Genomic DNA, 23,607 nt, shown 5'->3' with positions numbered 1-23,607 from the left:
AAATTCTCTCCATTTCAGGCTAATGATGATGTGGATGGGGACTGGAATGCTGCTCTCAGGCCTAATTCAGGATCCTGTACCTGGGCTTTCAGCAGAAACTGTAACATTAAATAGTCAGCAGCTTTAAGTCAGAGTAAATAATTTTTTTTTCATGCTTTTCACTTTTTTTTCTTTCATTGCAAATTAGTAAGTGCCTAATAAGGGCAGCTGGGTGGCGTTTCTGCTTCTAGAATGAGTGCTTTACGAAAGTGCAGGTGGTTGTGGGGTGGAACTTCTCCCCTGAACATCTCCTTCAGCCTTCACATCACAAAAGTTGTTTTCATAAACTGTGAATTTCTGCTCTTGACAAGGATTGATGGGCTAGCTGTTAACATCACAGAGTGCTGCATTATTTATACACACAAGAGTTGGGCTCCTTCTTTCAGGCTGTCCTTCGCTGTCAAGCAAAGAATTGAACTCCTCAGTCAGGAATCACGCAATGTTTCGTTTTTATGGGGTTTTATGGGATCAGGAAATATGTTATATAAATGTTTAAAGTTCAGCAAAGAGAGGGTGTACAGCTTCTGCTCAGCTCTCCACCTCTGACCTGCTTGTGGAAAGGAGTAATAGTTGGACATTCAGAATTTTAGTGAAAAGCATATGGCTTAAAATTAGTTATGTGATCACATGTAAGGGAGCATGATGGACTTGCAGAACAGCTTCCCTCTGGGTGCTTTTAATGAAAAAGATACAGATTCATTGACTGAGTTACTCATTATGGACAAAAAAACTTTATATTTCTTAAAAAAAAAAAAATCCTAGTTTTTATTAGAGAGCAAATATATCTCAATTTTATTGGAGTTCTGCTGTATAATTTTTCCTGAGTTTGGAGAATTAGGCAGAGTTCCTAATTAAAATTCTAATTTTGAGTTTGCATGGATCTCTTTGATTTTATTATTTTTGTCATGCTTCTTTTTATTCTTAACCAACCATGGTTTCCAAAGAGAGGATGGATGATTTGCTCAGGAACTGATTTGACTTCAAAATCTTCTGAAGAAATTAAAGATGTGCCAAAAAATAGTAATAAGAAATAAAATCCCACAGCTTTAGGACCTCTTGATACTAAATCAAGTACCAAAGGTTTAGGTACTGTCTTCAGACACATTTTCACACTTCAGGTACACTTTTACACTTGAGTGGTCATGCAAAGGAAAGTGCAAGCTTAGTCAAACGTAGGAAAGACAAACATGAATTACTGGTTGTATTTGACATTGAATCTTACTGAAGTAATTTCAGAATGTCTTAATAAAATTACAATTATAATTTGTCTTTTTTTTTATTTTATTTTTTTTTAATAACTGAATTTCTCCTGGAGTGTTTGTTCAGCTTTCAGAAATTTGTCAAATTATTCAGAAATTGAATCAAAAAATTCAGAAATTTGTCTGTTATACAGACAGCATATAGCAAACCAGCATGGAAAGCCATCATCCTGCAAGGTTTATTGGAAATTATATATTTCCTTTTTTGCATTTATTTTACTGTTCCATTCGCAAAATCTCTCAGGTTAAATTAAAAAAACACTATTTTGGTAAAAGCTGTGTCGCATTTTAACAGCAACAAATCCCTTAATCAGTTGTGTTGAGACAAAATGCACCCATATCAGCTTTTCTTACTATTGACAGAGCCTTCAAAATCAGATTCTGTTCATCAAACTCAGTGGAACGCATAACAAATTAGATTTCAATATTTCAGCATGAACATCCTCTCAAGAGGCACAAAATATAAATTGGAGAAGATATTTGTTGATTCAAAGGTGATATTTATTTTGTTCAGCACAATTTCACAGACAATAAGCTATAAATAAGGGAGAAAACATTTTATGTGATTTTTGCTAATTTAAGTTTCAACATTTGCACAGCCTGCTACCTCCTCTTAAACATAATTGTGCAGCTTCTCATTTGTCTGACTGCATGATATTTGATTTTATTCTATGATAAAATTCAACCAATGTTGTTTACAGTACAGACTTTTCCTCTTTAGGTCCTTGTTACCATTATGTGAGTCAGACAGGATAGGTTGTTTTCTGCTTGGCTTTTTTTTGTTTGGTTGGTTTTGGTTTTGTTTGGGTACTTTTGATGGGTTTTTTTAGTTTTTTTTCTTTGTTTGGTTTGCTTTGGGTTTTTTGGTTGCTTTTGGTTTTTGGTGGGTATTTTTTTTTGGTTTAGGGGTTTTTGTATTTTTTTTCCTATTGTTTTTGTTTTGCTGTTTTGTTGTTTTGAGCTGTTTTTTTGATTGGAGCTTTTTGTTCCCTGTGTTTCTTCTTTTTCTTAACCCATTTTCTTTAGGTGTGCTCTTTAGTAATTTCATTTCTGTGATGTGCTGTAAAGACATTACAAAAATCACACCAGTGACTGACAGGCCAAGGTGGTGGGTCAAAAGGGCAATTAGTGCAGTTATTTCCTGAACATGGAATTAAATGGCTGTTGACAGAGGAGAACATCTGCTTTATTAGTCCCAAACCACAGGTCAGGTCACTTTATTTCAGGCTGAAAAAGCCAACATGAATTTTCAGGCAAATTAAAACCACGCAGTTGACTGTCCAGACTTTGGTCATTTCAGGAGATCTCAGTTTCTGGAAATGCCATGTAAAATTGTGTGTGAATTCTGCTTGCCATTCAACATAAAATTTACACATTCAAACAGTATTTTGGTTTTTTTTTGCCTTTTACGCCAATGGCATAATGGAAATCAGGAGGACACCAAATCAGGAAATATGTAGAAAAAGTATCTTCTCTCATTTTAATCAGAATATCCATGCAGATTTGCATAATAAGTGTTCCTGCTCCAGATGCTATTTAGTTTAATAATTTAATTGGAGGTATGGGAATACAGTTGTCAGAGCATTCATTTAATAGTAGCTGTTCTTTCACAACCAATTGCCTAATCCCTATAAAGCAATAAACAAGCATCCTTTGCTACCCCAATAATGCAACAAAAGCAGAAAATGAGAAGTCTTGGCTTATTTAAATTCAGTTAGAAAATGTCATTTACTGTTCTCAAATAGCTTTACTTCTTCATCAGCTGGACAGTCTTTAAGACAAAACCTAAGACCAAGTACGTGACAGCTCTCTGTGTCATGAAGGCACCCTAAAGCTGACAAAAAATTTAAATAAATCTACAAATAACCCAGCAAACTACTGCACAATTCCATGAATTCTGTGCAGCTGATGCACAGAATTCATAAGGGCATTTTCATGCATCAGTTACATTCCTTAACCAATGTTTGGATGGAAATACTCACACCAAGGATTAATCTGAAATTCATGTGCAAGAAAGGTGTCAAAATCCTGAGCTGAGTTTACCACCAAAATAATCCAAAATATTCTTAATGTCAGTACTGCTGACATAAACCAAATTAATTTCTCTACATCTTTTAAATTACGTGGAAAAGAAACCCAACCTGGCAGTTTCCAATTAAAAAAAAAGCCACAGAAAATAATCTATTTGTTTTCTAATAATTATCTATCTGTAGATCATTCCTTCAGATGCATTTACTGCACAAAATACAAAATAATATATTATTTTATATATTTTATATTATATGTATTTATTTATATATTTTATATATTATATATTATATAATGCATTTTTTATATATTATATAATGTATTTTTAAATGCTTTTCTGAGTAGTAGAGGGCACAAACCTGACTTTGAAGATGGAGAGAGAGATAAACAAAAATGTATGTGGCTATAAGATAAACTATCTGAGAAAAATTATTAAATCAAAGTTGACCAAAACCTATGGGGTGTACTTTAGGGTTGCTTCCAGTTATCCCACTGGTGACAGAATGCAATCTGTAGATATCGTGTGTGTCTTCAGGTTAGAAAAACTAAAATTTACTGTTTGCCATTGTCTTTTGCAAATGGATTGAGTGGAAGGCAAGCACATTTTTATGGGGTGGAAGATTAGGGGAAGACGATTATGCGGAGTTCTGCTGTTAAATAAATACAAAACCGAATCAGCCAAAAGTCATTCAAAGGACATAAGAGTTCGTCATTTCTTTCCATACCAAGTTACCAAAAGTCTGACTTGCTTAGAGCCTGTGGGCAAGTTTTGGCGACTTTTCTGCAAAAGGCCTTGTTTTCTTTTCCCTGTGCCCCGCAGCGGATGTGTGTGACTCCAACCCCTGCCAGAACGGTGGCATCTGCCTGTCAGGGCTCAATGACAACTTCTACTCCTGCGAGTGTCCCGAGGGCTTCACAGACCCCAACTGCTCCAGCCTTGTGGAGGTTGGTAAGTGCAAATCAAATCAAATTGCTGGAAATTTAATTGGGTGCCCCGCTAGCCCGCGGCTGGGCCTGCAGCGATCCCGCCCGTGGGGTTTTGTGTGGTGATGGTGATGGTGATGCCTTTTTGGGCTACCTCAAATCAGAGGCCAGGCCAAGTGAAGGGAATAAAAAGCAGCTGTATTTGCTGAAGGGCCTTCAGGTACATTTAGGGCAGACAAAGCCCCCCAGGGCTGCACCCAAAATGGAGCAGGGCTCACGGGTTCCCCACTTTTCTAAGTCTGCTCCATTTGCACACTGGGGCTTGATCTCCCAATTGCAGCTGCAGGAATTGATGAAGCCATTCAGCCCCAGTTTGCTGCCCCCAGCTCCCTTTTGTTTGCATTTCTGGGGCCTGAGGCACTGAGGTGTCCTGGATTGCCAGGCCTGGAGAGGAATTGCTGGCTCTGACCCAAATGGGGAAGCAGCAGCTGACCCTGCACATGGGCTTTGGAGTTCTACCCCAAAGAACTGCAGGGTTACAAATGCATGGGAAATATAAAAGCTGAAATCCCCAGGCATCAATGGGGTTGTTATATTGATCATTACTGGGGCTTTTAACCCTGTATCTGTGCCACAGGCATCTCTGTAGTAATTAACAGTTGAAACGACATCTGCAGAACTTAATTACTCAGAAAAGTCCAGTGCTCCACCTCACAAAAAAGTTCATGGTGGTGACTGAGAAGTTGCCAACATTTTTCAAAGATCAATTCTAGATAATTCTAGATCATTCTAGATAATTCTATGATAATTCTATGTATCCTTCTTCAACTTGTGGCCTTCAAATCTTCAGTTCTGATAATTTCATGCTGATATCCAGAGTAAAGACTAATTTCTTATTTAAATGAAGAGACAGGAACAGCAAAGGAGAAAAGCGGAATAGTACACAGTGGTTATTTGGTCAACTTTCAAAATAATTACCCATCTGGAGACTATAATTAATCATTAGATGAGTGCATAGAGCACAAGTCAAATGTGCTGAAATTTTGTGATGTGCACTTGACTCAAAGTAAAACCTAAATTTGATTGGTAGATCCAAAACATCCAGCAGGTCTGGTCTCCTTATTAAGAAAACTTAAGGAGAAAATCAGAATCTGAAGGAAAAGATAGACAGCTCACTGAAAGTTAACTTAGCTCTTGTATTTTCCCAAAGAAGGCACAAAAAAAAAAAATGTTTACAAAGCAAAATGGTGGAACTGCCACAGCTGGGCTCAAAGCTGCAACTGTCCTAAATCTGTGCTGTTCTCACTTTTTAATAACGAATTAATCAATTTAATATATACATTTTAAGAAAACTACACAGGGAGAAGCAGGGTTCTGTGGATTAAGCATATCTCTGCAATTAAAGGGAGCAGAACTTGGTCCAGCAACAAAGGGCTCTTCTTTTTATGAATTTTTTTGGTGGATTTCCTTTCCTGAAAATGATGCTACTGCTGTTCTGAGGGTGAACTCTAAGTGCCTGCAGTGCAGTTTTAAGGGAATTTGGATTTAATTTGGTTCTTTCAAGTTAAACTTTCTGTGAAGAAATGGACCTAGTTTCTCTGGGAGAAGAATCAACCTCAGACTCCAACTGTGTTTTTTTCTGGCTCTAAAATGTCGTTGTAGCTGGTTACCGCCTAAAATTTGAGTTGCACAAGGAGGTGCTTGTTGCCTTGGTGCAGCCACACAGGAAGCCAAAGGACACTACCTCAAATCTTATTTTCCATCCCTTTCCTTATAATTTTTACCAGTGCTTGAATTTATCCCACTGATGTAGGTCATGCTACCCTAAAACGGCCTAGACATGGCTTCACTTCAGGAAAATTTTGGATTTATTTTGTACTTGGCTGGCGGGAAATTGCATTGCACATGGCTGGGAGGATGCCAAACATGACTGAATCTGTAGAAGAAAATCATATTGTGATAATTGTCACTGTAATTAGCAGATGAGCATTAATAGGGCTTTAAAAAATACACATATACTTAACTAAAATCTTCAAGCACTTCAACAAAAACTCAGTTTGGTAAACAGACTAAAGCATAAGTAAATAACTTGGCAATATGTGACAATCACAGCACTTACAGAAGCAGGATGTTACATCTGTAGCTTGCAGTCCATGGGGAATATCTGGTGGACAACATTGGTTAATTAAATAACTTATTAATATTCTTATAGGATCTAAAATCCAGAATGCTAATTTAATTTGTGTTTGCCTTGTTTGAAACACATATGGATTCAGTCAAGCCTCGTTAAAAACTTTAAAAATCGATTTGAAAATAATCTTTTATGTTTTAGGAAAAGATTATTCTGCATTATGTAACCCTAGAACCAGTCACATAAACCACTGGGGGAAAAAATGGTATTTCAAAAAATAATTTGATTTTTTTTTTTCTATGAAAATGATGATGATTAGTGTAAGCTGGCAGCCAGTCAGCTCCATTAATTCAAATATTGAAGAGTTTAAAGGAAAATAATGTTGTAAGATGTGTCCAGAGGAACCCAGGAGTGCAGGACCCTGAGTGATCACTTTTACTAAGAGTGTTTATTGGATGTAAGATTTAAGAAGGAATGCTAGCAAAGGTTGCTTCTCTTTGGATTTTTAATGAGTGTTTTCCCAAAAGCTAATCTCTTAATCCCTCGAATCTCAAAAACGGCTTCTTGGCTATTTTCTGTGTAGTTGAAAACACTAAATAAAAATTGGAATTTAGGATGTCAGGAGGTACCACCTAGGAAGAAAAGAGGAGGGTGAGAAAAAAAACCCAAAATAACCAACCAGCCAAAAAACAAACAAAAAAAACCCCAAAATAAAACAAAACAAAAACAAAAACCACAAAAAATAAAACAAAAAAACATCCAAAACCCAAAACAAACCAACAAAAAACCCCAAAAAAAACACAGAGAAGAGCCTGTGCCACTCTGTCTCCCTCAAAAGGGCTGCACAGAAAATTTTAAAAGCAGCTGGGTGTTGTCCGCATCCCCCTCATTAACACTCCACCACCAGACTTTGTGCAATGACAGGATGCTCTGCTGAACCCTGGGCACCAGCTGGGAAATTAGAAATTTTTCAAGGGACATACCTTAAGCAGGAGGATGTTCACAGTAGAAGACAACAGGGATTTTACTTAATCATGCATTAATGTGGGTAAATAAAAGGCAATCCCATTCAGACAGCGAGTCATGAACTATGCAGAGGGAAAGAAAAAAAAAAAAACCTAAAAAACTAGATGCATACAAGTACCCAGGAAGATCAAACATTTAGGTAGAAGTCTTCCCTAAATAGGTCAGGAAATACTCATGACAGTTTGGAAGCTGCATGGATACTCAAGAATGGAACTCCCTTTATTACCTTAATAGAAATAGGATTTAAAATAACCTGATATTGATAATGGTACCAATTTCAAGCTAGGAAGTTTAATTAATAATGTGCTTTTATAAATTTATTCATGGAAAAATAATTAATAAAATAAAAATATTAATATTAATATTAATAAAAATAAAAATATTACTTTTCTGCCATATTTCATTTTCTTTTTCTGACCCTGTAATTTTGACTGTGTCTAAAGCAAAATTCGTGAAAAATGGTTGTGACACTATTTTGTATATTTTAAATTTCCATTCCCATTCTGACCCTACTCTTTCATTAATGGCAATCCCACTTTATTTCCTCTGTGCATTTCTATCCCAAACTTTGTCGTGCTAAAAGAATTGAGATGAAGTGATCTGCAATACCACCCTATTTTGCAGCCAGGTTTTCCAGTGCTCTAACAGATTTTAAATATCTGATAAACTGGCAGAGGATAAGATAGGAAAATGTGTGTTTTAGTTGTTTTCAGTGCAGCACATCCTCTGGCGAGGTGGAAAAGGATTTAGCTAAACAGATAAAAGGTGATTATATCAAACATTCCAAATAGCAGGATGTTTTCCAGAGATAATAAGAACACTAAAGTCTAAGTTAACTCTTCAGCAGACTCCTGCCTACATGTATGGGAACATTAATTTTAAACTACATTGGAACAAAATAATTTTCGATTAATTAATATTGGCATCAAAATGCATTGCAGAGAAGTTGACAGACTTGTAAATAACTCACAAGTAATTCTCAGGAATCATGTAAATTATTGAAATACAATAAACAACAACTGTTACAGACAATTAATAGGAGTCCTTAATGAATTCTGTTCAGTAAAATTCTTAATGTGCTGCCTATTAACTTGGGTGTCTAATTAGCCATGGACAGCACACAAAGGGATCTATAAAATGACACTGAGGGAAGTTTTATTTGAAATAAAAATTACTCTTTTTTTTTGTTTTTTGTTTTTTTTTTTTGTGTGTGTGTGCATGAGGGAAAGCACACAACCTTAATGACAAGAAAAGGAGTAGTTAATTTTTTTCTGCCATAGGGCAACGAGAGTGTGCTCCATGAGTTGACCATGTTCACATTTGAAATCTGATAATCTGAAAACCTCTCGGTATTGATCTTCCAAATCTGAAATTCAATAACTGTCTGAGAGGATAAACTGGTGAACACGTTTAGTTTATTTAACTGAAAAAAAAAAACCAACAAAAAAACAACAGATGTCAAATGGGCTGCCAGCATCCTTTTGGAAAGTGCCTGTACCTTTTATGTCAGCTCTCAGTACTCACTGAGAGGATCTCATTATTGAAAAACATGGTTAAAAAAACACCTGTGTGCATTTTGGAAAGCTGGAAAGGCAAGTTAATGATCTCATTGTTAATGATCAAGGGGAGCTTGGTCTAGGTACAGCGTGGAGGCTGAGAGAAGGGAGAAGAGTTGAAAGGTGAGCCAGAGATGGCAGTTTGACATCTTTATTCTGCCAAGTGATTAAGAAGTGATTTTGGGGTTCATTGCTTAGCACATTGCAGCTTTCCATAGCAGTTCAGTCTTCCCAGTATCCAAAATAAACTTTTTCTTTGACAGCTCCTGTCTCTTGGCCAGGAACACAGGAATCAGAGGGGTTCTTCCCTTTTCAGGCTGTTAAATAAAAATTCAGTAAAATGGATTAGGCCCAGAGTGATCTGATCTGTTTGCTTTGTGGCTTTATTTGCACAACCTAAGTCCCCACTTTTGCTTTCCTGACCTCTGCACTGACAGGACAAGTGCTTCTGGAAAAAAATTAGTGCAGATAAAAGTCCTGTCACTCACTTCCTGTCAGTCTTGAAGATGCTTTTCAATGCCATGATTAGAAATGACTGAATGATTTCAAAGATGCTTTTATAGACTTACAATATGTGATTTTTAATTTTTTTTTTTTTTATAAGAGGCTTGTTTGCACCACACATTAAACACGTGTGCTAATGGATTTTCCAAGGTAGAATAGTGAAATGAACCTACTCTTACCACAAAATTTCAATTACTTACTGTCACGTGCATCTAATATGCAACTGATATGAAGGTGTTCACCTTAACTGTAAATAAGGTAGCCTGGAATAATGCAAATTAAAGCTCTAGCACTCACAAAAGCAGAATAGTTTAAGATATGAGGCATTCATGGAGGTCTATATCCTAACCCCACCTCTCAGTGGATGATTCAGGTCTGCAGGTTTCTCAGGGCCATTTCCAGCTGAGTTTTGAAAATTTCCAGGTTTGGAGACTTTACAGCTTCTCGTGACAATCTTTGACAGTCTTTGATCACCTTCACAGGGGGAAAAAAATAAATTAAAAAAAGCAAGGAAACAAGTGGACAAACCCCAAAACCCCAAATAGACTTAAGTGTAATTTTGTGAAATTTATTTGTTTTCTCATTGTGCTGTCACTAGGTACCAGTGAGAAGTCCCTGGCTCTGGTGTCTTTATTTGTATTTTCTTCTCCAGGCATTTGATTTTAGGGAAATTATCCCATCCCTTAGTCTGCTGGCATCCCTCTCCCTGGTGCAATACAGTTCTAGGTGCAGATTGCACAGGATACTGGGAAATAGAGTGTGGACTCCAGTTTTCAGCATCTATTGTCACTACTTTGGGTGTAGTGTCACCCAAATTGAGTGTATTTATTCCTATATTAGCAAAATCTACGTGAAGTCACTTATTCACCACTTTTCTTATTGCCAGCAGGAAGACTTTATTATATGACTGTGAATTCTTCTTCAGTGAACCAACATGCTTTACTCTTGATACTGATTCATTGTTTGAAAAAAAAAAAAAAAATTGCAAAGGAAATTATTCTTTTTTTGCTGATATTGCCAGTCTCGAAAACCATTTCAGTGGTTCTGTTGTTAAAAGAAGATTAAAATCAGAGGTGAGGTGGGCCTGTGTTAATTTGAATTCAGCTAGAACAATCAGGTTCCATGGTTAAAGGGTAGTTTCTTCTGGGAAAAGAGTGAGAACAGAGTGGGAAGGGAGGGACTGAAAACAAATTCTTTCCTGCAGGGCTTCAGCATGTTGAGGGCATTTCTCAGTGCTCTATTCTGAAGCCTAAAACTTCACATTTCTGTTACCACAGCAGAGTTTTATGCAGAATTGACTGCAAAACACATTTTTTAATCAGAAATTATCATATAATCAAGATGTTCTCACAGGTTATGGAGCTGTGCTAAAAGCAATCAATGCATATTAATAAAAATAATTTGACAAATTAGCCCCTAATGTTTAGTTTCTGAGTAGCCAGAAGAGCACATAATGCACAGAAATCTAAATTGAGTATCTGAATTCATGCAAGCAGAATGGCTTGCTAAATGGCATTGATTGCAGGGCAGAAAATGTTGTTAGTCATAATTTACAATATACATTATAAATGTACAGAAATATACATTATTTCTCTCAAAACAATTGTCTTTGGTCTTGATTGCCAGCAAATCTTTTGTGAAAATAGGGCTTCAAGTCACAATTGGTGAGGAGGTTGCAATAATGGGAGTTCAGAATTGCAGAATCCCAGGTTGGAAGAGACCTCGAGGATCATCTGGGTCAAACTTTCTTGGCAAAATCTTTGTCCAGGCAAGATGGGCCAGAGCCCTGTCCAGCTGATTTTTAAGAATGTCTAATGCTGGGGAGGGAATCCATCACTTCCCTGAGGAGATTATTCCAGTGGTTGATTTTCATGGTGAAAATTTTCCCTCTTGTAATCAGAGCCTCCTCAGGAGTCCCTTGGAGCCCTCAGCCCTTGTCTTCTCCACGTGGCTCCTTGCACAAAGGGAGTCTCCACCTCTTCTGTGGCCACCCTTAAAGCAGTGGAGCATGAGGGGAGGTGTCTCCTCAGCCTTCTCTCCTCAAGGCTGGGGAACCCCAGGTCTCTCAGCCTTTCCTCACAAGTCAGACTTCCCAGCTCTTGGATCCTTTTTGTGGCCCTTCTCTGCATCCTCTCCAGCCTGCCCAGCTCTGTTTGGCACAACAGGGACCAAACCTGGACACAGTGCTCCAGGTGTGACCCCAAGGAACGCTGAGCAAAGTGGGGTCATGAATTCACCTCTGATTTTCCCTTTCTGGTGCCTCCTTGTGTGGCCAGTCCTGCTGTTAATTCCTTCTCCATCTCTGTGTTCCTTTGCTCCACGGTTTCCTCTTCCTGATGCATCCCAGAATGCTGCTGGCAATTGTAAAAAAAAGGTGGTTTTTACCCTTTTACCCTGCTAGGTTTCATCAGAATATTTCTTTTTATAAAACACTTTGAAGAAGGTGACAGGAAAAAAGTGGCGCTGATCAGTGTGGCCGTGCACAATGTTCGTAGGCAGAGAAAACTTTTAACACCTGAATGAGGAATGTCCTGTTGAATGGACCCCATGCTGGAATTCATATCACATTTTCTTATTTTTCTGCCCACAAATTTGTTGTTTGAAAGTACAAACTGGCAAGGGATAAGCAGCTCTGGACACACTCTAGAGGGTGAGCAGTGGTACATCTCTGAAGGAGATGTTATGCATTTTATGCATCTAATTAAAAGGGCAAATGGAAAACGTCCAGCCTCTTGTTGGCAGGCCTGCTGCTCAGGATGAGACCTTGCAAAGAAAAATAAGGTTTATGAGCAGGGTTTTATTTGCAAAAACACTTCCCCAGTCCCTGCTTTCAGCTGGAGGGATGAAGGACTCAGTAGTGCATCGTGTTTTGATTAAAAGCTCCAACACTGATGCCAAGCCTTGCATGCAAAAATACTGAGAAAAGCGAGCATGTAGGTCATGGAGAGATGTGATAAACTGTGAGACTTTCCATCTAGGTGTTATTTCACTGGAAATTCCAAGTACACAGAGCCTGCTAAAGTCAGGGTGCCCCAGAAACAAGAGTTGGCACCTGCCTGGGCTGTGGGTACTGGAAGGGGGGCATCTCTGGTGAGGCAGGTCCATTTCCATGAGGTTTTACCCTGTTTTATTGTGTGAAGAAGTGAAAGAAAGAATGAGCAGAGAAACAAAAATGAGAGCGGTTTCCCCAGAAATGTGTTGTGTCTATGTTCCTATATATTTTTTAAACCAACTTCAGAAGAAGTGTGTAGAATAAACCAGTTATGTTTTGTCAGATCTGCCAGTGAAATAAGCAGCACATAAAAATCTGGAGAGCTCATGCTGACAGACAGGGGAAATTGCTCTTTGGATAGGTGCTCTTAGTGTTGTCTGGAAAGAGAAGTGTTCAAATAATTCAAACACTCCGGAGGAAAGGAGGGCTTGGTGGGCAGCAGCTGCAGCATGGGATTAAAGCAGCAGAGCACGTGACACATCGAGATTCAATGAAATAAATATTCTGGTGCACAATATCCTGCAGATTTTCACATCCATGAGTGAATTTTTTAAGTACTTCTGGAGTGGTCTGGGTGCCTCTGTGGCAATCACTGGCACAGCTGCTGGGCTGTTTGTCGTGGTGTTCCATGTCATGTTGACTTTGTGCTTTGGTCTCCCTGTCCTGGTGTTTAAAATGAGTCTCTCATTGCTTTTGAAATATTATTATTATTATTATTATTATTATTATTATTATTAGTAGTAGTAGTAGTAGTAGTAGTAGTAGTAGTAGTAGTAGTAATAGTAGTAGTAGTAGTAGTAGTAGTAGTAATAGTAATAGTAATAATAATAATATATTGTATATTGTATATAATACATTGTATATTACAATGTATTAATACAATATAATTATTAATTACAATATAATATATTGTATATTATATATAATACATATATAATATGGTATATTGTATATGGTATATTGTATATGGTATATTATATATAATATATAATATATTGTATATTGTATATCGTATATTATATGTTATATGTTATATATTATATTGTATAGTTTATAACATTATATATCTATTATATTATATATAAATCTATTATATATTTATATATAATATTTTTATTGTTCCTAATCAATTGTGACTGCCTTCTTTTAAGACAGTTTCTATTACCAGATCATTTTTTCTTTTATGTTTGCCATTATCCCTGACAAATACTAGTGGTCTTCAAGTTCCTGTCCAGTTCCAAAGAAATTAATCATTGCAGGAGTTTATGTACTTTTGAAATACACTACTCATTAGGAATTATTAATTCTTATAGATTAAGGATTGCTAAGCATCATCATGCTCAGGATTAATTACTATTACATTTGCTAGCAATGGGGTATTAGCTTTATTTTTGTGTTCCTTTAGCTTCTTGGCTAATGCAAAGTAAATAGTTTTGGTGGTTTTTAAGAGACCAGACAACAATAATTTCTTATAAAATTTTGACTTAAGAAATGTTCTTGAAGCACTGCCTCTGTTTGTTTTCCCATTTTATATAATATAGTTTTCTCCTGGTTTTTTATGTGGAAGCATGTGACTCAACAGTATGGAAGCAACTTGCTAAAAAATAAAAATGCCAGAAGGAAGCTGATTCTTGAGCTGAAAAAGCAAATTGGTCTTTAATGAGATGTTAATTCTGGCATCCTAGGAGATTCAGATTAGAAGATTTTATACTTAGCAAAAAACAATCAGATGGAAAACCTGGTGGTGTTGAACTTAATGCAAGTTCTAAAAGCAATTTGGTTCCAGAGTAAAAGAAACACAAATTAAAAGCTGAATATTCAATCCAGAGACAGATGGACATTGTTGTTTTCTTCTTTTCCCCTTGAAGTTTTTTACCAGATTTTTTTTTTAAATACTATTTCTATAAAGGGCTGATTAAGCAGAGCAAAATACATCATGTTTTGGCACCACTTTTTCTTACTTTTTTCCTCTCCAGGTATGTTTACTTGTTAAATAATGAATTAAGGAATATTTCTTTGCTACTAAAAAATAGATGCAATAGTTCAGGAGCCCTTTTGCTTTTCTCCAGTAATAAAAATACTTCTGTTCAGAAGCAGAAGAATAAGAGTACCCAAATGTCTCTCCTAATAAATTTCATATTTTAAGTGGGAAGAGTTGCTATTTAGACACTCAGAAATGTCTTTTCACTGTGTAACTCTCTCTGTGGTTCCCTTCTATGCCTATTCCTTTCTTTGATTTAAAATCTCTGTTAAGTCACTTGCTTAAGGGTCTTTGGTGTTCATCATCCAGGTGCAAAATTCCCTTAAGCATTTAAAATACTGTGGAATGATACATCTACTGTCTTACAATTCAGGGTTTTTTTTCAGTTCCAGAATAATAAATGAACTTGTTGAAGATTTTAAACTGGAATATATAAAACTGGTATTGTCTTAAGCAAATAAACCTTATTCTTTAATATGTTGAGGACATTGAGCACTGTTGGTAGAGGTTTTAAAAGAATGTAGAAGAATTATGGTGATATAGATTAGATGAGGCCTTTTAACTTTTTCAGCAAGGGATTAATTTATTCCCTTTATAAAAATCGCATTTTTCCTAAGGGGAATAACGTCGGAAATGCTTTCATTCTTGATTGTTGTTTTTTCTTTTTTCTGTATTTTTTTTCCCCAAATATAAGTGTAATTACAGGAACTCCATAACAAGTCCATGGCTGGATTTTTTTTCCTATTAAGCTACAAAATTAATGCATGTTTTATTGTAAGGAATCAAGAATACAGGGGAATTATATATGAGATAATATCATTAAATATAATAAAGGATAATTAGCTATGAAAATTGTCAGTGAAAGTAACAGGAAGAAAAATACCAGAGGGGTGTCTCACCTTTCCTACCCCACTTCAGGTTTTTAGTTTTTTGTCTGAATTTATTGCTATTTAGACAAACATGCCTGTGCTGTACCAGTTCTTGTCAGGTGTTAATAACAAGGCTGAAACACCCCCACTTTTCCCCCTTCATTTACCCTGTGAATTATCTGGGATGGTTCTTTTTGGGGTGAAAAGACACTACATGCCATGTGCTTATCTTTTTGTGCATTCATGGATAATGAGGATAATGAGTACTTGAGTGAAATGCTGACAGTATGAAGCATATGAATAATTCAACTTAGAGATACTGGTTTTGAGGTTGGTTTTTTTTCAGGTTATATCACAGGTGTACAGCTTTCTCCAACCTGATGATGCTATAAAATAATGATTAATAATAATTAATTTATATTTATGTTATATTAATGACCAGAATTATTAAAGCATGAGGTTTCATGCTGAATTATGGTTGCAGAGCTAGTATTTCATGGGCATTACTTGAGCTGAACACCTGCTTGAGAATTGACATTGCACTGTGAATTAGGAGAGTCAATATATTATTTTCTATGGTAGAATAAATTAATCAATGAGATTGAAATTAATGTTTCAGCTGCTCCCCTGTGGCTATATCTGTAATATTAGAATACTAATTTGAGGGAAACTTCTTGAGTTATTGATACCTTCTTCACTTGGAAACATGCACTGGAATAGCTCCACTCTAAATCAGGGAATTATGAAGTCTGGAAAATTCAAAAGGTTGACTCAGACAAGACCTTAATTTTTTTGTCTCTGAAATTAGGGAAAGGGTGAGGTAGAATTCAAGAGCTTCACGATTCGATGAAATCACGCTTCAGCTTCCTTGGTATTTATGATTCCTTTCAGTTTATGTGTCACTTCATGCATATTTGGTGCAAATATGTGTAGTTCCACTCTTCTGCTCGTGATTTTGACAGACATCTAACTCCAGTGTGCACGAATGCATGCAAGCTTTTAGTATTTTTCTTTTCTAATGGATGGGTATGAGACATGCACATGAAATCTGCTTTGTTTGCCTGTCCATATCCACAGCACTCTGATCACAGAATCCCAGGATGGTTTGGGTTTTGGAAGGGACCTTATGGGCTCATCCCATCCCACCCCAGCCATGTCAGGGCCAGCTCCCAGTGTCCCAGGAGCTGCCAGCCCCAATGTCCAGCCTGGCCTTGGGCACTGCCAGGGATCCAGGGGCAGCCCCAGCTGCTCTGGGCACCCTGTGCCAGGGCCTGCCCACCTTGCCAGGGAACAATTCCTGCCCAAGATCCCATCCAGCCCTGCCCTCTGCCACTGGCAGCCATTCCCTGGCTCCTGGCAATTCCTGCAGCCCTTGGCAATTGTCTCTCTCCACGTTTCCTGCAGCTCCTTCGGGCCCTGCGAGGCCACAGGGAGCTCACCCCAAAGCTTCTCCTGTCCAGGCTGAGCAATCCAAATTCTCCCAGCCTTAATGATGTCCTACACTTACCTCCTGACAGGCTAACAGGGGTGGTCAAAATATCCTGGAATATTTAGTTTTGCCATTCAAACATCTTCTGCATTGACAGCGGGATACAAAAGCTCAGACTTCAAATCCTCATGGCTATCCTTCACATATTGCATTTCCATTCACAGGCAGCTCTTCCTGCCCCTTTCCCTTTGCATCAGTGCATCCACACAGACAGAGGTTATTGCAGGAAGATATGTTTCCTGGGTAATGCAATTTTTTGCTCCTTTTATCCAGCAAAAAAGATCACAGGAAGAAATTCCAGGGCTTGCAGATATTTATCCTGCTTAGGATCCCACATTGGGAAGACAGGGCTGGGAGTGATGTGCTTGTGGATTCAGAGTTTCAGAGGGGAATTCAAGATATCTGTAGATTCCAGAGTCCCCTCTCTAAATCCCAGCCAGTATTTTTTTGTAGCTGCTCATGGCTTGGGACAGCAATAATTTGGCTTCTGTTGAGTCTGTTTGCTCAACTGTTCTTCCTAAAAGCAGGGGTAGGGAAAAGTAGGGAGGAAGATCAACTGCTGCTGCCACAACTCAGAGTTACTTATTATTCTAAATATTAGAAATATAATTATAAAATAATAAACATTATATATTAATTAAATAAATTAAATATTATAAAATAATAAATATTATAAAACTTAGGTGTTTTCATGGAGTTTGGTGAGTTTCATGATGCAAACAGAACCAGGGCAGAAGAAAAAAATTCTCGTTTGCTGACGATGCCTTTGTGTCATTTCCAACACAGACTGGAAGCAACTTCAGCTTCAAATGCACATTTAAGTTTGAATGAATTGGCATTAATTAATCAATAATAATTAATTAATGTTATGAATGAAGATTTTATGTTTGTTGTAAAACCAAACCAACAACAAAAAAACAAAAAAGCAAGAAGTTAAAAATATGTTAGTCCTCAGATTGTCAGATGTGTTGTTGCAAAAGCCATCAAATGGGGAGGTGGAAATAAAGGGTGTACCTGAAGAACTGAGATATTTTATGACCATTTCTTCTCCAAGATGATACTAATATATTATTTATTATGTTATCCATGTTGTCATTAAAAAAAAAAAAGTCTTGTTTCCTAATTTATTCAGCAGTTGCTGTGACTTGAGCTTTAGAAAGGGTGAAAAGCTCAGTTACAGCAACTTGCATTTAATGAAGATGAAAATTATATTCTCAGAGAGAGCCTACAGTGAGTATTATGGGACTCAGCAGAATGTACTTGTCTAAGTGCTAATGTTGATTAAAAGACACCATAAAACACAGCCACACCATTTTCAGATTTTCCAAACCATGTTTTTGAGCTCAGTTCTGCACACAAAAGTCACTTTCTTATGGCAGATGTGACTTTCCCCTACATTAACCAGCTTTCTCCTGTTGGGACAGTATGAGCTAAAAACATTCCTGCTGTGGCAAAGAGGAGTTTTCCTCATTGGTAAAGACTCTTAACTACTTAGATTAACCTGAGAAATGTCTGTGAGATGTTTTTGCAGCCCTGTGCTAACACAAGATCTGCATTTGCACAGGCAGAGGTGACATCAAGGCTTGCAACAGAACTCTGGTTGTGGACCAAGACTTAAAACCCTGAGAACCCACTAAGAAAAGTATTTTTAAGAACTAGATCTCAGTGTATTATATCACCATTATCTAGAAATACAAAGCATCCGGTTCGTATTAAGCATCCAGTTCTGTCAAACTCAATTTGAATTTACATTAAATCAAACAGAAATAATTTTTTTGAAGTTGTCTTGGTTTTCTCCATGTGTTAACTATGAGGGCAGTAAGGGTGTGAAATAACATGAAGACAGATGTATGCCAACATATTCAAGTACAAATGTAATCTTGCTGCAATTGAGGGAGAGAAGCATGTCTTGATTAAAAATTTCTATTACTTTCCTCCTCTTCTTAGGCAGGTCAACTTTTTAATCATCAGTTATATTGCTCATTATGAACAGTCTAATGAGGCCAGAATCTGGTGCTTTAAGATTAATTTTTGCAGATAGGAAAACTGTGCTGTCAGTGTCATTTGATTTACTCAAAAATATGACTGAATGGGCTGTAATTTATAAGGGGAACGATGACAGTCATAAAAAGAAAATATTTAATTTCAGCTTCTGCTTTTCCTGGCATGAAATAAGAAACATCTGCAGTAGTCATTAGCTCGTGGCTGAACAATGCATCAGCCAAAGTCAGCAACAAAAGTGAGCAGTGGATTAACTTTGTCCTCACTGGTGGCAACTTTGGGATCAGTTTTACTTTTATTAAAGCAAGAGATCCTGACCAATGTAGCATAAAGTAAATAAATACATCAATCTGAAAGCAAGGTGGTGGATGCTTCATCAGTGCCATCATCACTTGCCCTCTCAGGGTGGAAGAGGGGACCTGAGCATTTTAAAAGAATCAGTAACTCAAAATAAAATAGATTAATTGTGCTTCAAGCCTTGTGGATGAATAAATGAATGCCCAAAGACCATGAGATAAAAGTTTTTCTAAAATAAGGAATGTAAATATTAAACTATCAGGCTATGAATCTTGGTACTGATTTGAACAGGGATGTGTCAAGCATTTCTTTCATGCATCTTGCCATTAAATACAGAAATAATTAAATTACACAGGTTTTTTTCTGGCCTTGCTGAAATCAAACTGGTGGCAATGCTTTAGGAGAAGTACCTGACCCTTGTTTAGGAAAAAGTTACATTGGAACTACAATAATCTGCTTAATCAGCATTGAACTAAATGGCATTTTTTTTTACATAATTTCATTTTCCACTGAAGTTAATTTCGTACTCTGTAACGGGGAGTGTTGCATCTGCATTTCTCATGAACTGTGTTCATTCAAAAACGGCCCACAGTGGCTGCACTGCTCTGCTTTGACTTGGCAGGCCTAAAATCCACATTTTTTGTGCTGAAGGCACTTGGCTTGGTGTGACAGCTCTGCTTGGAGCCTGAGAACTCTACAGGTTGAGTAGGAGAGGAGACAGGACTTGTGGGTGACACCATAAACCTCGTTCATTCTCATTTTCACAGCAATGTTCACCACCATGTTGGGATAGGAGGGAGACGATTTAGCATCATAAACATAGAAAAACAAAATTAATGTGGGTTTTTTTTCATGTTGTTAGCCAGTGTGTGGTACCCAAATCACAGTGTCAACACCCTGTCTGGTGAGAACTGGAGCAGCAAAGAGGATGTGATTAATAGAAAACCAGAGTGCAGTGAAACATAGCAGTGATGGCCTGCCTGGTGAGAACAAAGTGATGAGGGGAGCCTGATTAAAAGGAATCAAAACAGCCTAGCAAAGCAGCTGAACAGCATCACAAGGGAGGGAGAGGGAAGTGACAGCACAGTTCAAGAGAAACTTCAGGGAAATGGAGGGGTTTTTTTGTCAGTTTAATGGGATCTGTGGGATTGTATCAGTTTTTCCACTCTTTGGGAGCAGAGGAAGTATCAGCCTGGAGAAGAGCTACCAAACCCTTTGGCAGAGGAACTGAGGGCACAGGTGATGTGTGCTCACAGACTAGAGCAAATTAAAAAAAAAAAAATAAAAATTCAAAAAATACTCTATGTGCAGTTTAACACTTTTAACAGGTGTCCAGGGCCCGATATTCACCAGCCTATAACTTGGATAGTTAGATTTGTGACTGCCTGTGAGGATTCATCAGCTCCAGGAGCAGGAGTGGCCACCGTCATGACCTCTGTGCCTCACAGCCCAAAGAGCCACCCCCTTGCTCACAAATAGGATAAATCCAGCCAGGGGAGGGGATTTAGAGAAGGGATTTTGATAAGGTGAGAGAATCCCGTCTGATCTAGCTGGCAGTCTCTGCTCTGGAAGCAGCTGGGAAATGGCATTGTTTAGATTATGCACATTTCATTTTTTTTTCCCCCCCACTCTGTTCATTTACCTGAGTGCCACTGTGGTACAATCTGCAGTCACAACTTCATCTAGAAATATCTCTTCTCCTTTTGAGGTGGACATCAACAGTTAAGCAAAAGAACAAACAAAAACAGCTTTTCAGCTCTGGATTTGTTTTCTATATATAAATTTCTATATTTCTTTTCTATCCTTTCTTTGTTTTCATCAACCAACATAACACTCTAACCCTTCCTTCTGAGCATTTCTACTGTTCTTTGTTGTGGTAACATTTCTGCTAATTTTCTCTTTCTTTGACATTTTCAAGCCTTTTCTGAAATGCAAACACAAGAACCAGAAAACTTAACCCAAATCAGTTTTAAAACCATTATAGGAGGCACCAAACTGATTTTATGTGTTTATTTCTATTTTTTTTTTAACATGTTTTATATCTCAATTTTCAGGAATCTCACATTATGACATTATATATTTATCTTCATATTTATTCTTGTTGTTGAAAAAAGAGTCAGGTGAGATGATGGAAAATGGATGGAATAAAAAACAGAAGCAGGATTTGTATCAAAAATAATGAAAGATCAGGGGTTAGGTCACAGATTGGGGTCTGAGATCTTGAAGTCTTTTCCAATCTAAATGATTTTGTGATTCTGTATTTGATCAGTGGGTAAACAGGAAATATTTACAATATAAAATATTATATTTACAATATAAATGGCTGATGGACAATCCATTGAGCAGGAAAAGATGTTAATCTGGCCTGCAGACACTCAGCACAACCCCTGTCATGTAGGAAACTGGAAGCTGCAGATATTATTCAAACCCAAATATTAGCAATGGCTGTAATTCTATTTAAAACTGGACAAGAAACGGTAATTTTTCGGTACTGTTGAGCATTTTCAACACATTTTAGAAGGAATCCTCAATATAAGGTCATGGGAACTTGTAAGTATAATTTTATTGCAGAAGTAAGGAATTCTGATTTTCAAGATTTTGATCAGAAGGATTTTTTTGATCAATAATTCAGATTGTTTTAAGGAAAAAAAAAAAAACAGCATTCCCCCACACCACTATGCAGTGGAGAGCAGGAAAATTGATCATAAATATCCTTTAAAGGCCTCAAGGTGTGTAAGAAAGGCCAGAGGACTTTAGAACCTGAAGAAGAAGGAATATGGACAGAAAACACTTCCTTTTCCTTAAGTTTACTGGTTCAGTTTTTTTGGGTAACATGACCATTAACATCTTTCCTCCTTAATGTTCTTTGGAAACAAAGAGCATCTGCTATATTTGTCAAGTTTTTACCAAGATATTCAATTTGCTGTCACTGTTTAAGTTGCTTGGTAAATCAGGTATAAGAATGAAGAAGAAAGGGAAAGTTCATCAAATTGAGCTTTCCTGTCCCTCAAGGAGAACAGAAGCTTCTGGAAGTATTTAAAAAACAAAACAAAAAAAAAGAAACAAAAAGCAAGGAAAAAAACCAAACCAACCAACCAAACAAACAAACAAAAAAACCCCTAAAAAAACCTCAAAAAACCCACAAAAAAACAAATAAAAAACCCAAACCAACAAAAAACCCCAAAACAAAACAAATGAAAAACCTCAACCAACCAACAAAAAAAAAAATAATTAAAAGAAGTCAAAAGAAAACCACAAAAGATCCCCAAAACCCAGAAGAACAAAACCAAACCAGCCAACCAACCAACCAACCAACCAACCCAAACCCCAACCAAAAATAAAAAACCCAACAACCAAAAAACATCAAAAAACCCCCACAAACAAAACAAAGCAAAAACCCAAACCAAAACAAAAAAGAAAAACCCAAACAAACAATGAAACAAGCAAGCAGAAAACCAAAAAAAGGGGGAAAAAAAAATCTCTTTTCTTGGGACCTGATTGATGACTTTTATGCAGGGATGCCAGCAACTTCTGGCCTCCCCCAAACTTTTGGGGCTGCATGTGGAGAGAAGGTTGAAAATGTTTTGGGAAACAGCTGGAAAGAGCCTCACTGAGCCTTTCCCTCACTGAGGTTTGCATTAATGATGGCAAAATGGTAGCAAAATTTACATGATGACTTTCTACTGGGAAAGATTGACCTAATTGCAGAGGAATTAATTATCCTGGAGTTGTAAGCTGGAATTTGGTCCTGGCTAGGCAAAACTCTGGTGATTTCAGTGGGTATCTACATTTTAAAGCAGTGTGAGGGGCCATTAAGGTATATTCTTGAGCTGCAAGGCAGTACAGTAAAAGAGGCACAGCTAGTGGAAGGTAATATAAATGTGTATTTCATTGATTTATTCCAGGTCAGCAGGAGACAATAAATTCAGTCAGTCACTTTTTACACTTACAAAATGGATCTCACCTAAAGAGCTTTGTGTGTTACAGAGAATCAGGAAGAAGATGGATAAGTGAAGAAAACCCAGCCAAATATTGGCTTTTTAGTTTTAGCAGACACTTTCCTCTGTCAGCTGACATAGGGTAGGGCAAGGAGGTTTGCATGTATGTTTTTGTGTGTGTTTTTTTTTAAACCCATAGCATGTCATTGTGTCCTTTTAATGCAGAGTCATGGATAAAATTCACTAGGTTAAAACATGGAATATTTATGAAGTGGAACGATTTGTTCGCTGGATGAATATTTCATGACTGCTATTTTTTATGTCTGATTTCTTCGACGTGCCTTCTACTTAGTCACAACAATCTTTGATCTAGAAAGAGCTGGCAGAGTGCTGTATTCAGTAATTAACGCAGACTTTAAATAGCTGGTTTAAGGTAAATTTTAATATTCCATTGGATTTCATTAAGAGCAATATTTTCTGTTTGGTGAAATCATCATAAAATCCCCAGTGGAAAAAAAAAAAAAAAAAAAAGGGAAAAATTAGAGTTTGGGATTAACTCCTGTCTTTTGCATT

At 37.1% G+C, this 23,607-nt stretch overlaps 1 protein-coding gene across 1 annotated transcript in view; it reads left to right on the top strand.

Annotated features, from left to right (window-relative positions):
- EDIL3 (EGF like repeats and discoidin domains 3) overlaps positions 1–23,607 on the top strand; it is a 230,294-nt gene that overhangs the window by 61,402 nt on the left and 145,285 nt on the right. The window contains exon 2 of the mRNA XM_058864096.1: positions 4,147–4,275. Within this exon, the coding sequence (XP_058720079.1) occupies positions 4,147–4,275 (129 nt within the window). The remainder of the gene's footprint in view (positions 1–4,146; positions 4,276–23,607) is intronic.

This window comes from Poecile atricapillus, chromosome Z (assembly GCF_030490865.1).
Source record: "Poecile atricapillus isolate bPoeAtr1 chromosome Z, bPoeAtr1.hap1, whole genome shotgun sequence".
Classification (NCBI taxonomy): Eukaryota; Metazoa; Chordata; class Aves; order Passeriformes; family Paridae; genus Poecile; species Poecile atricapillus.
Note: the sequence above shows the minus strand (reverse complement) of the source record. Positions and strands in the feature narration are given on the sequence as shown.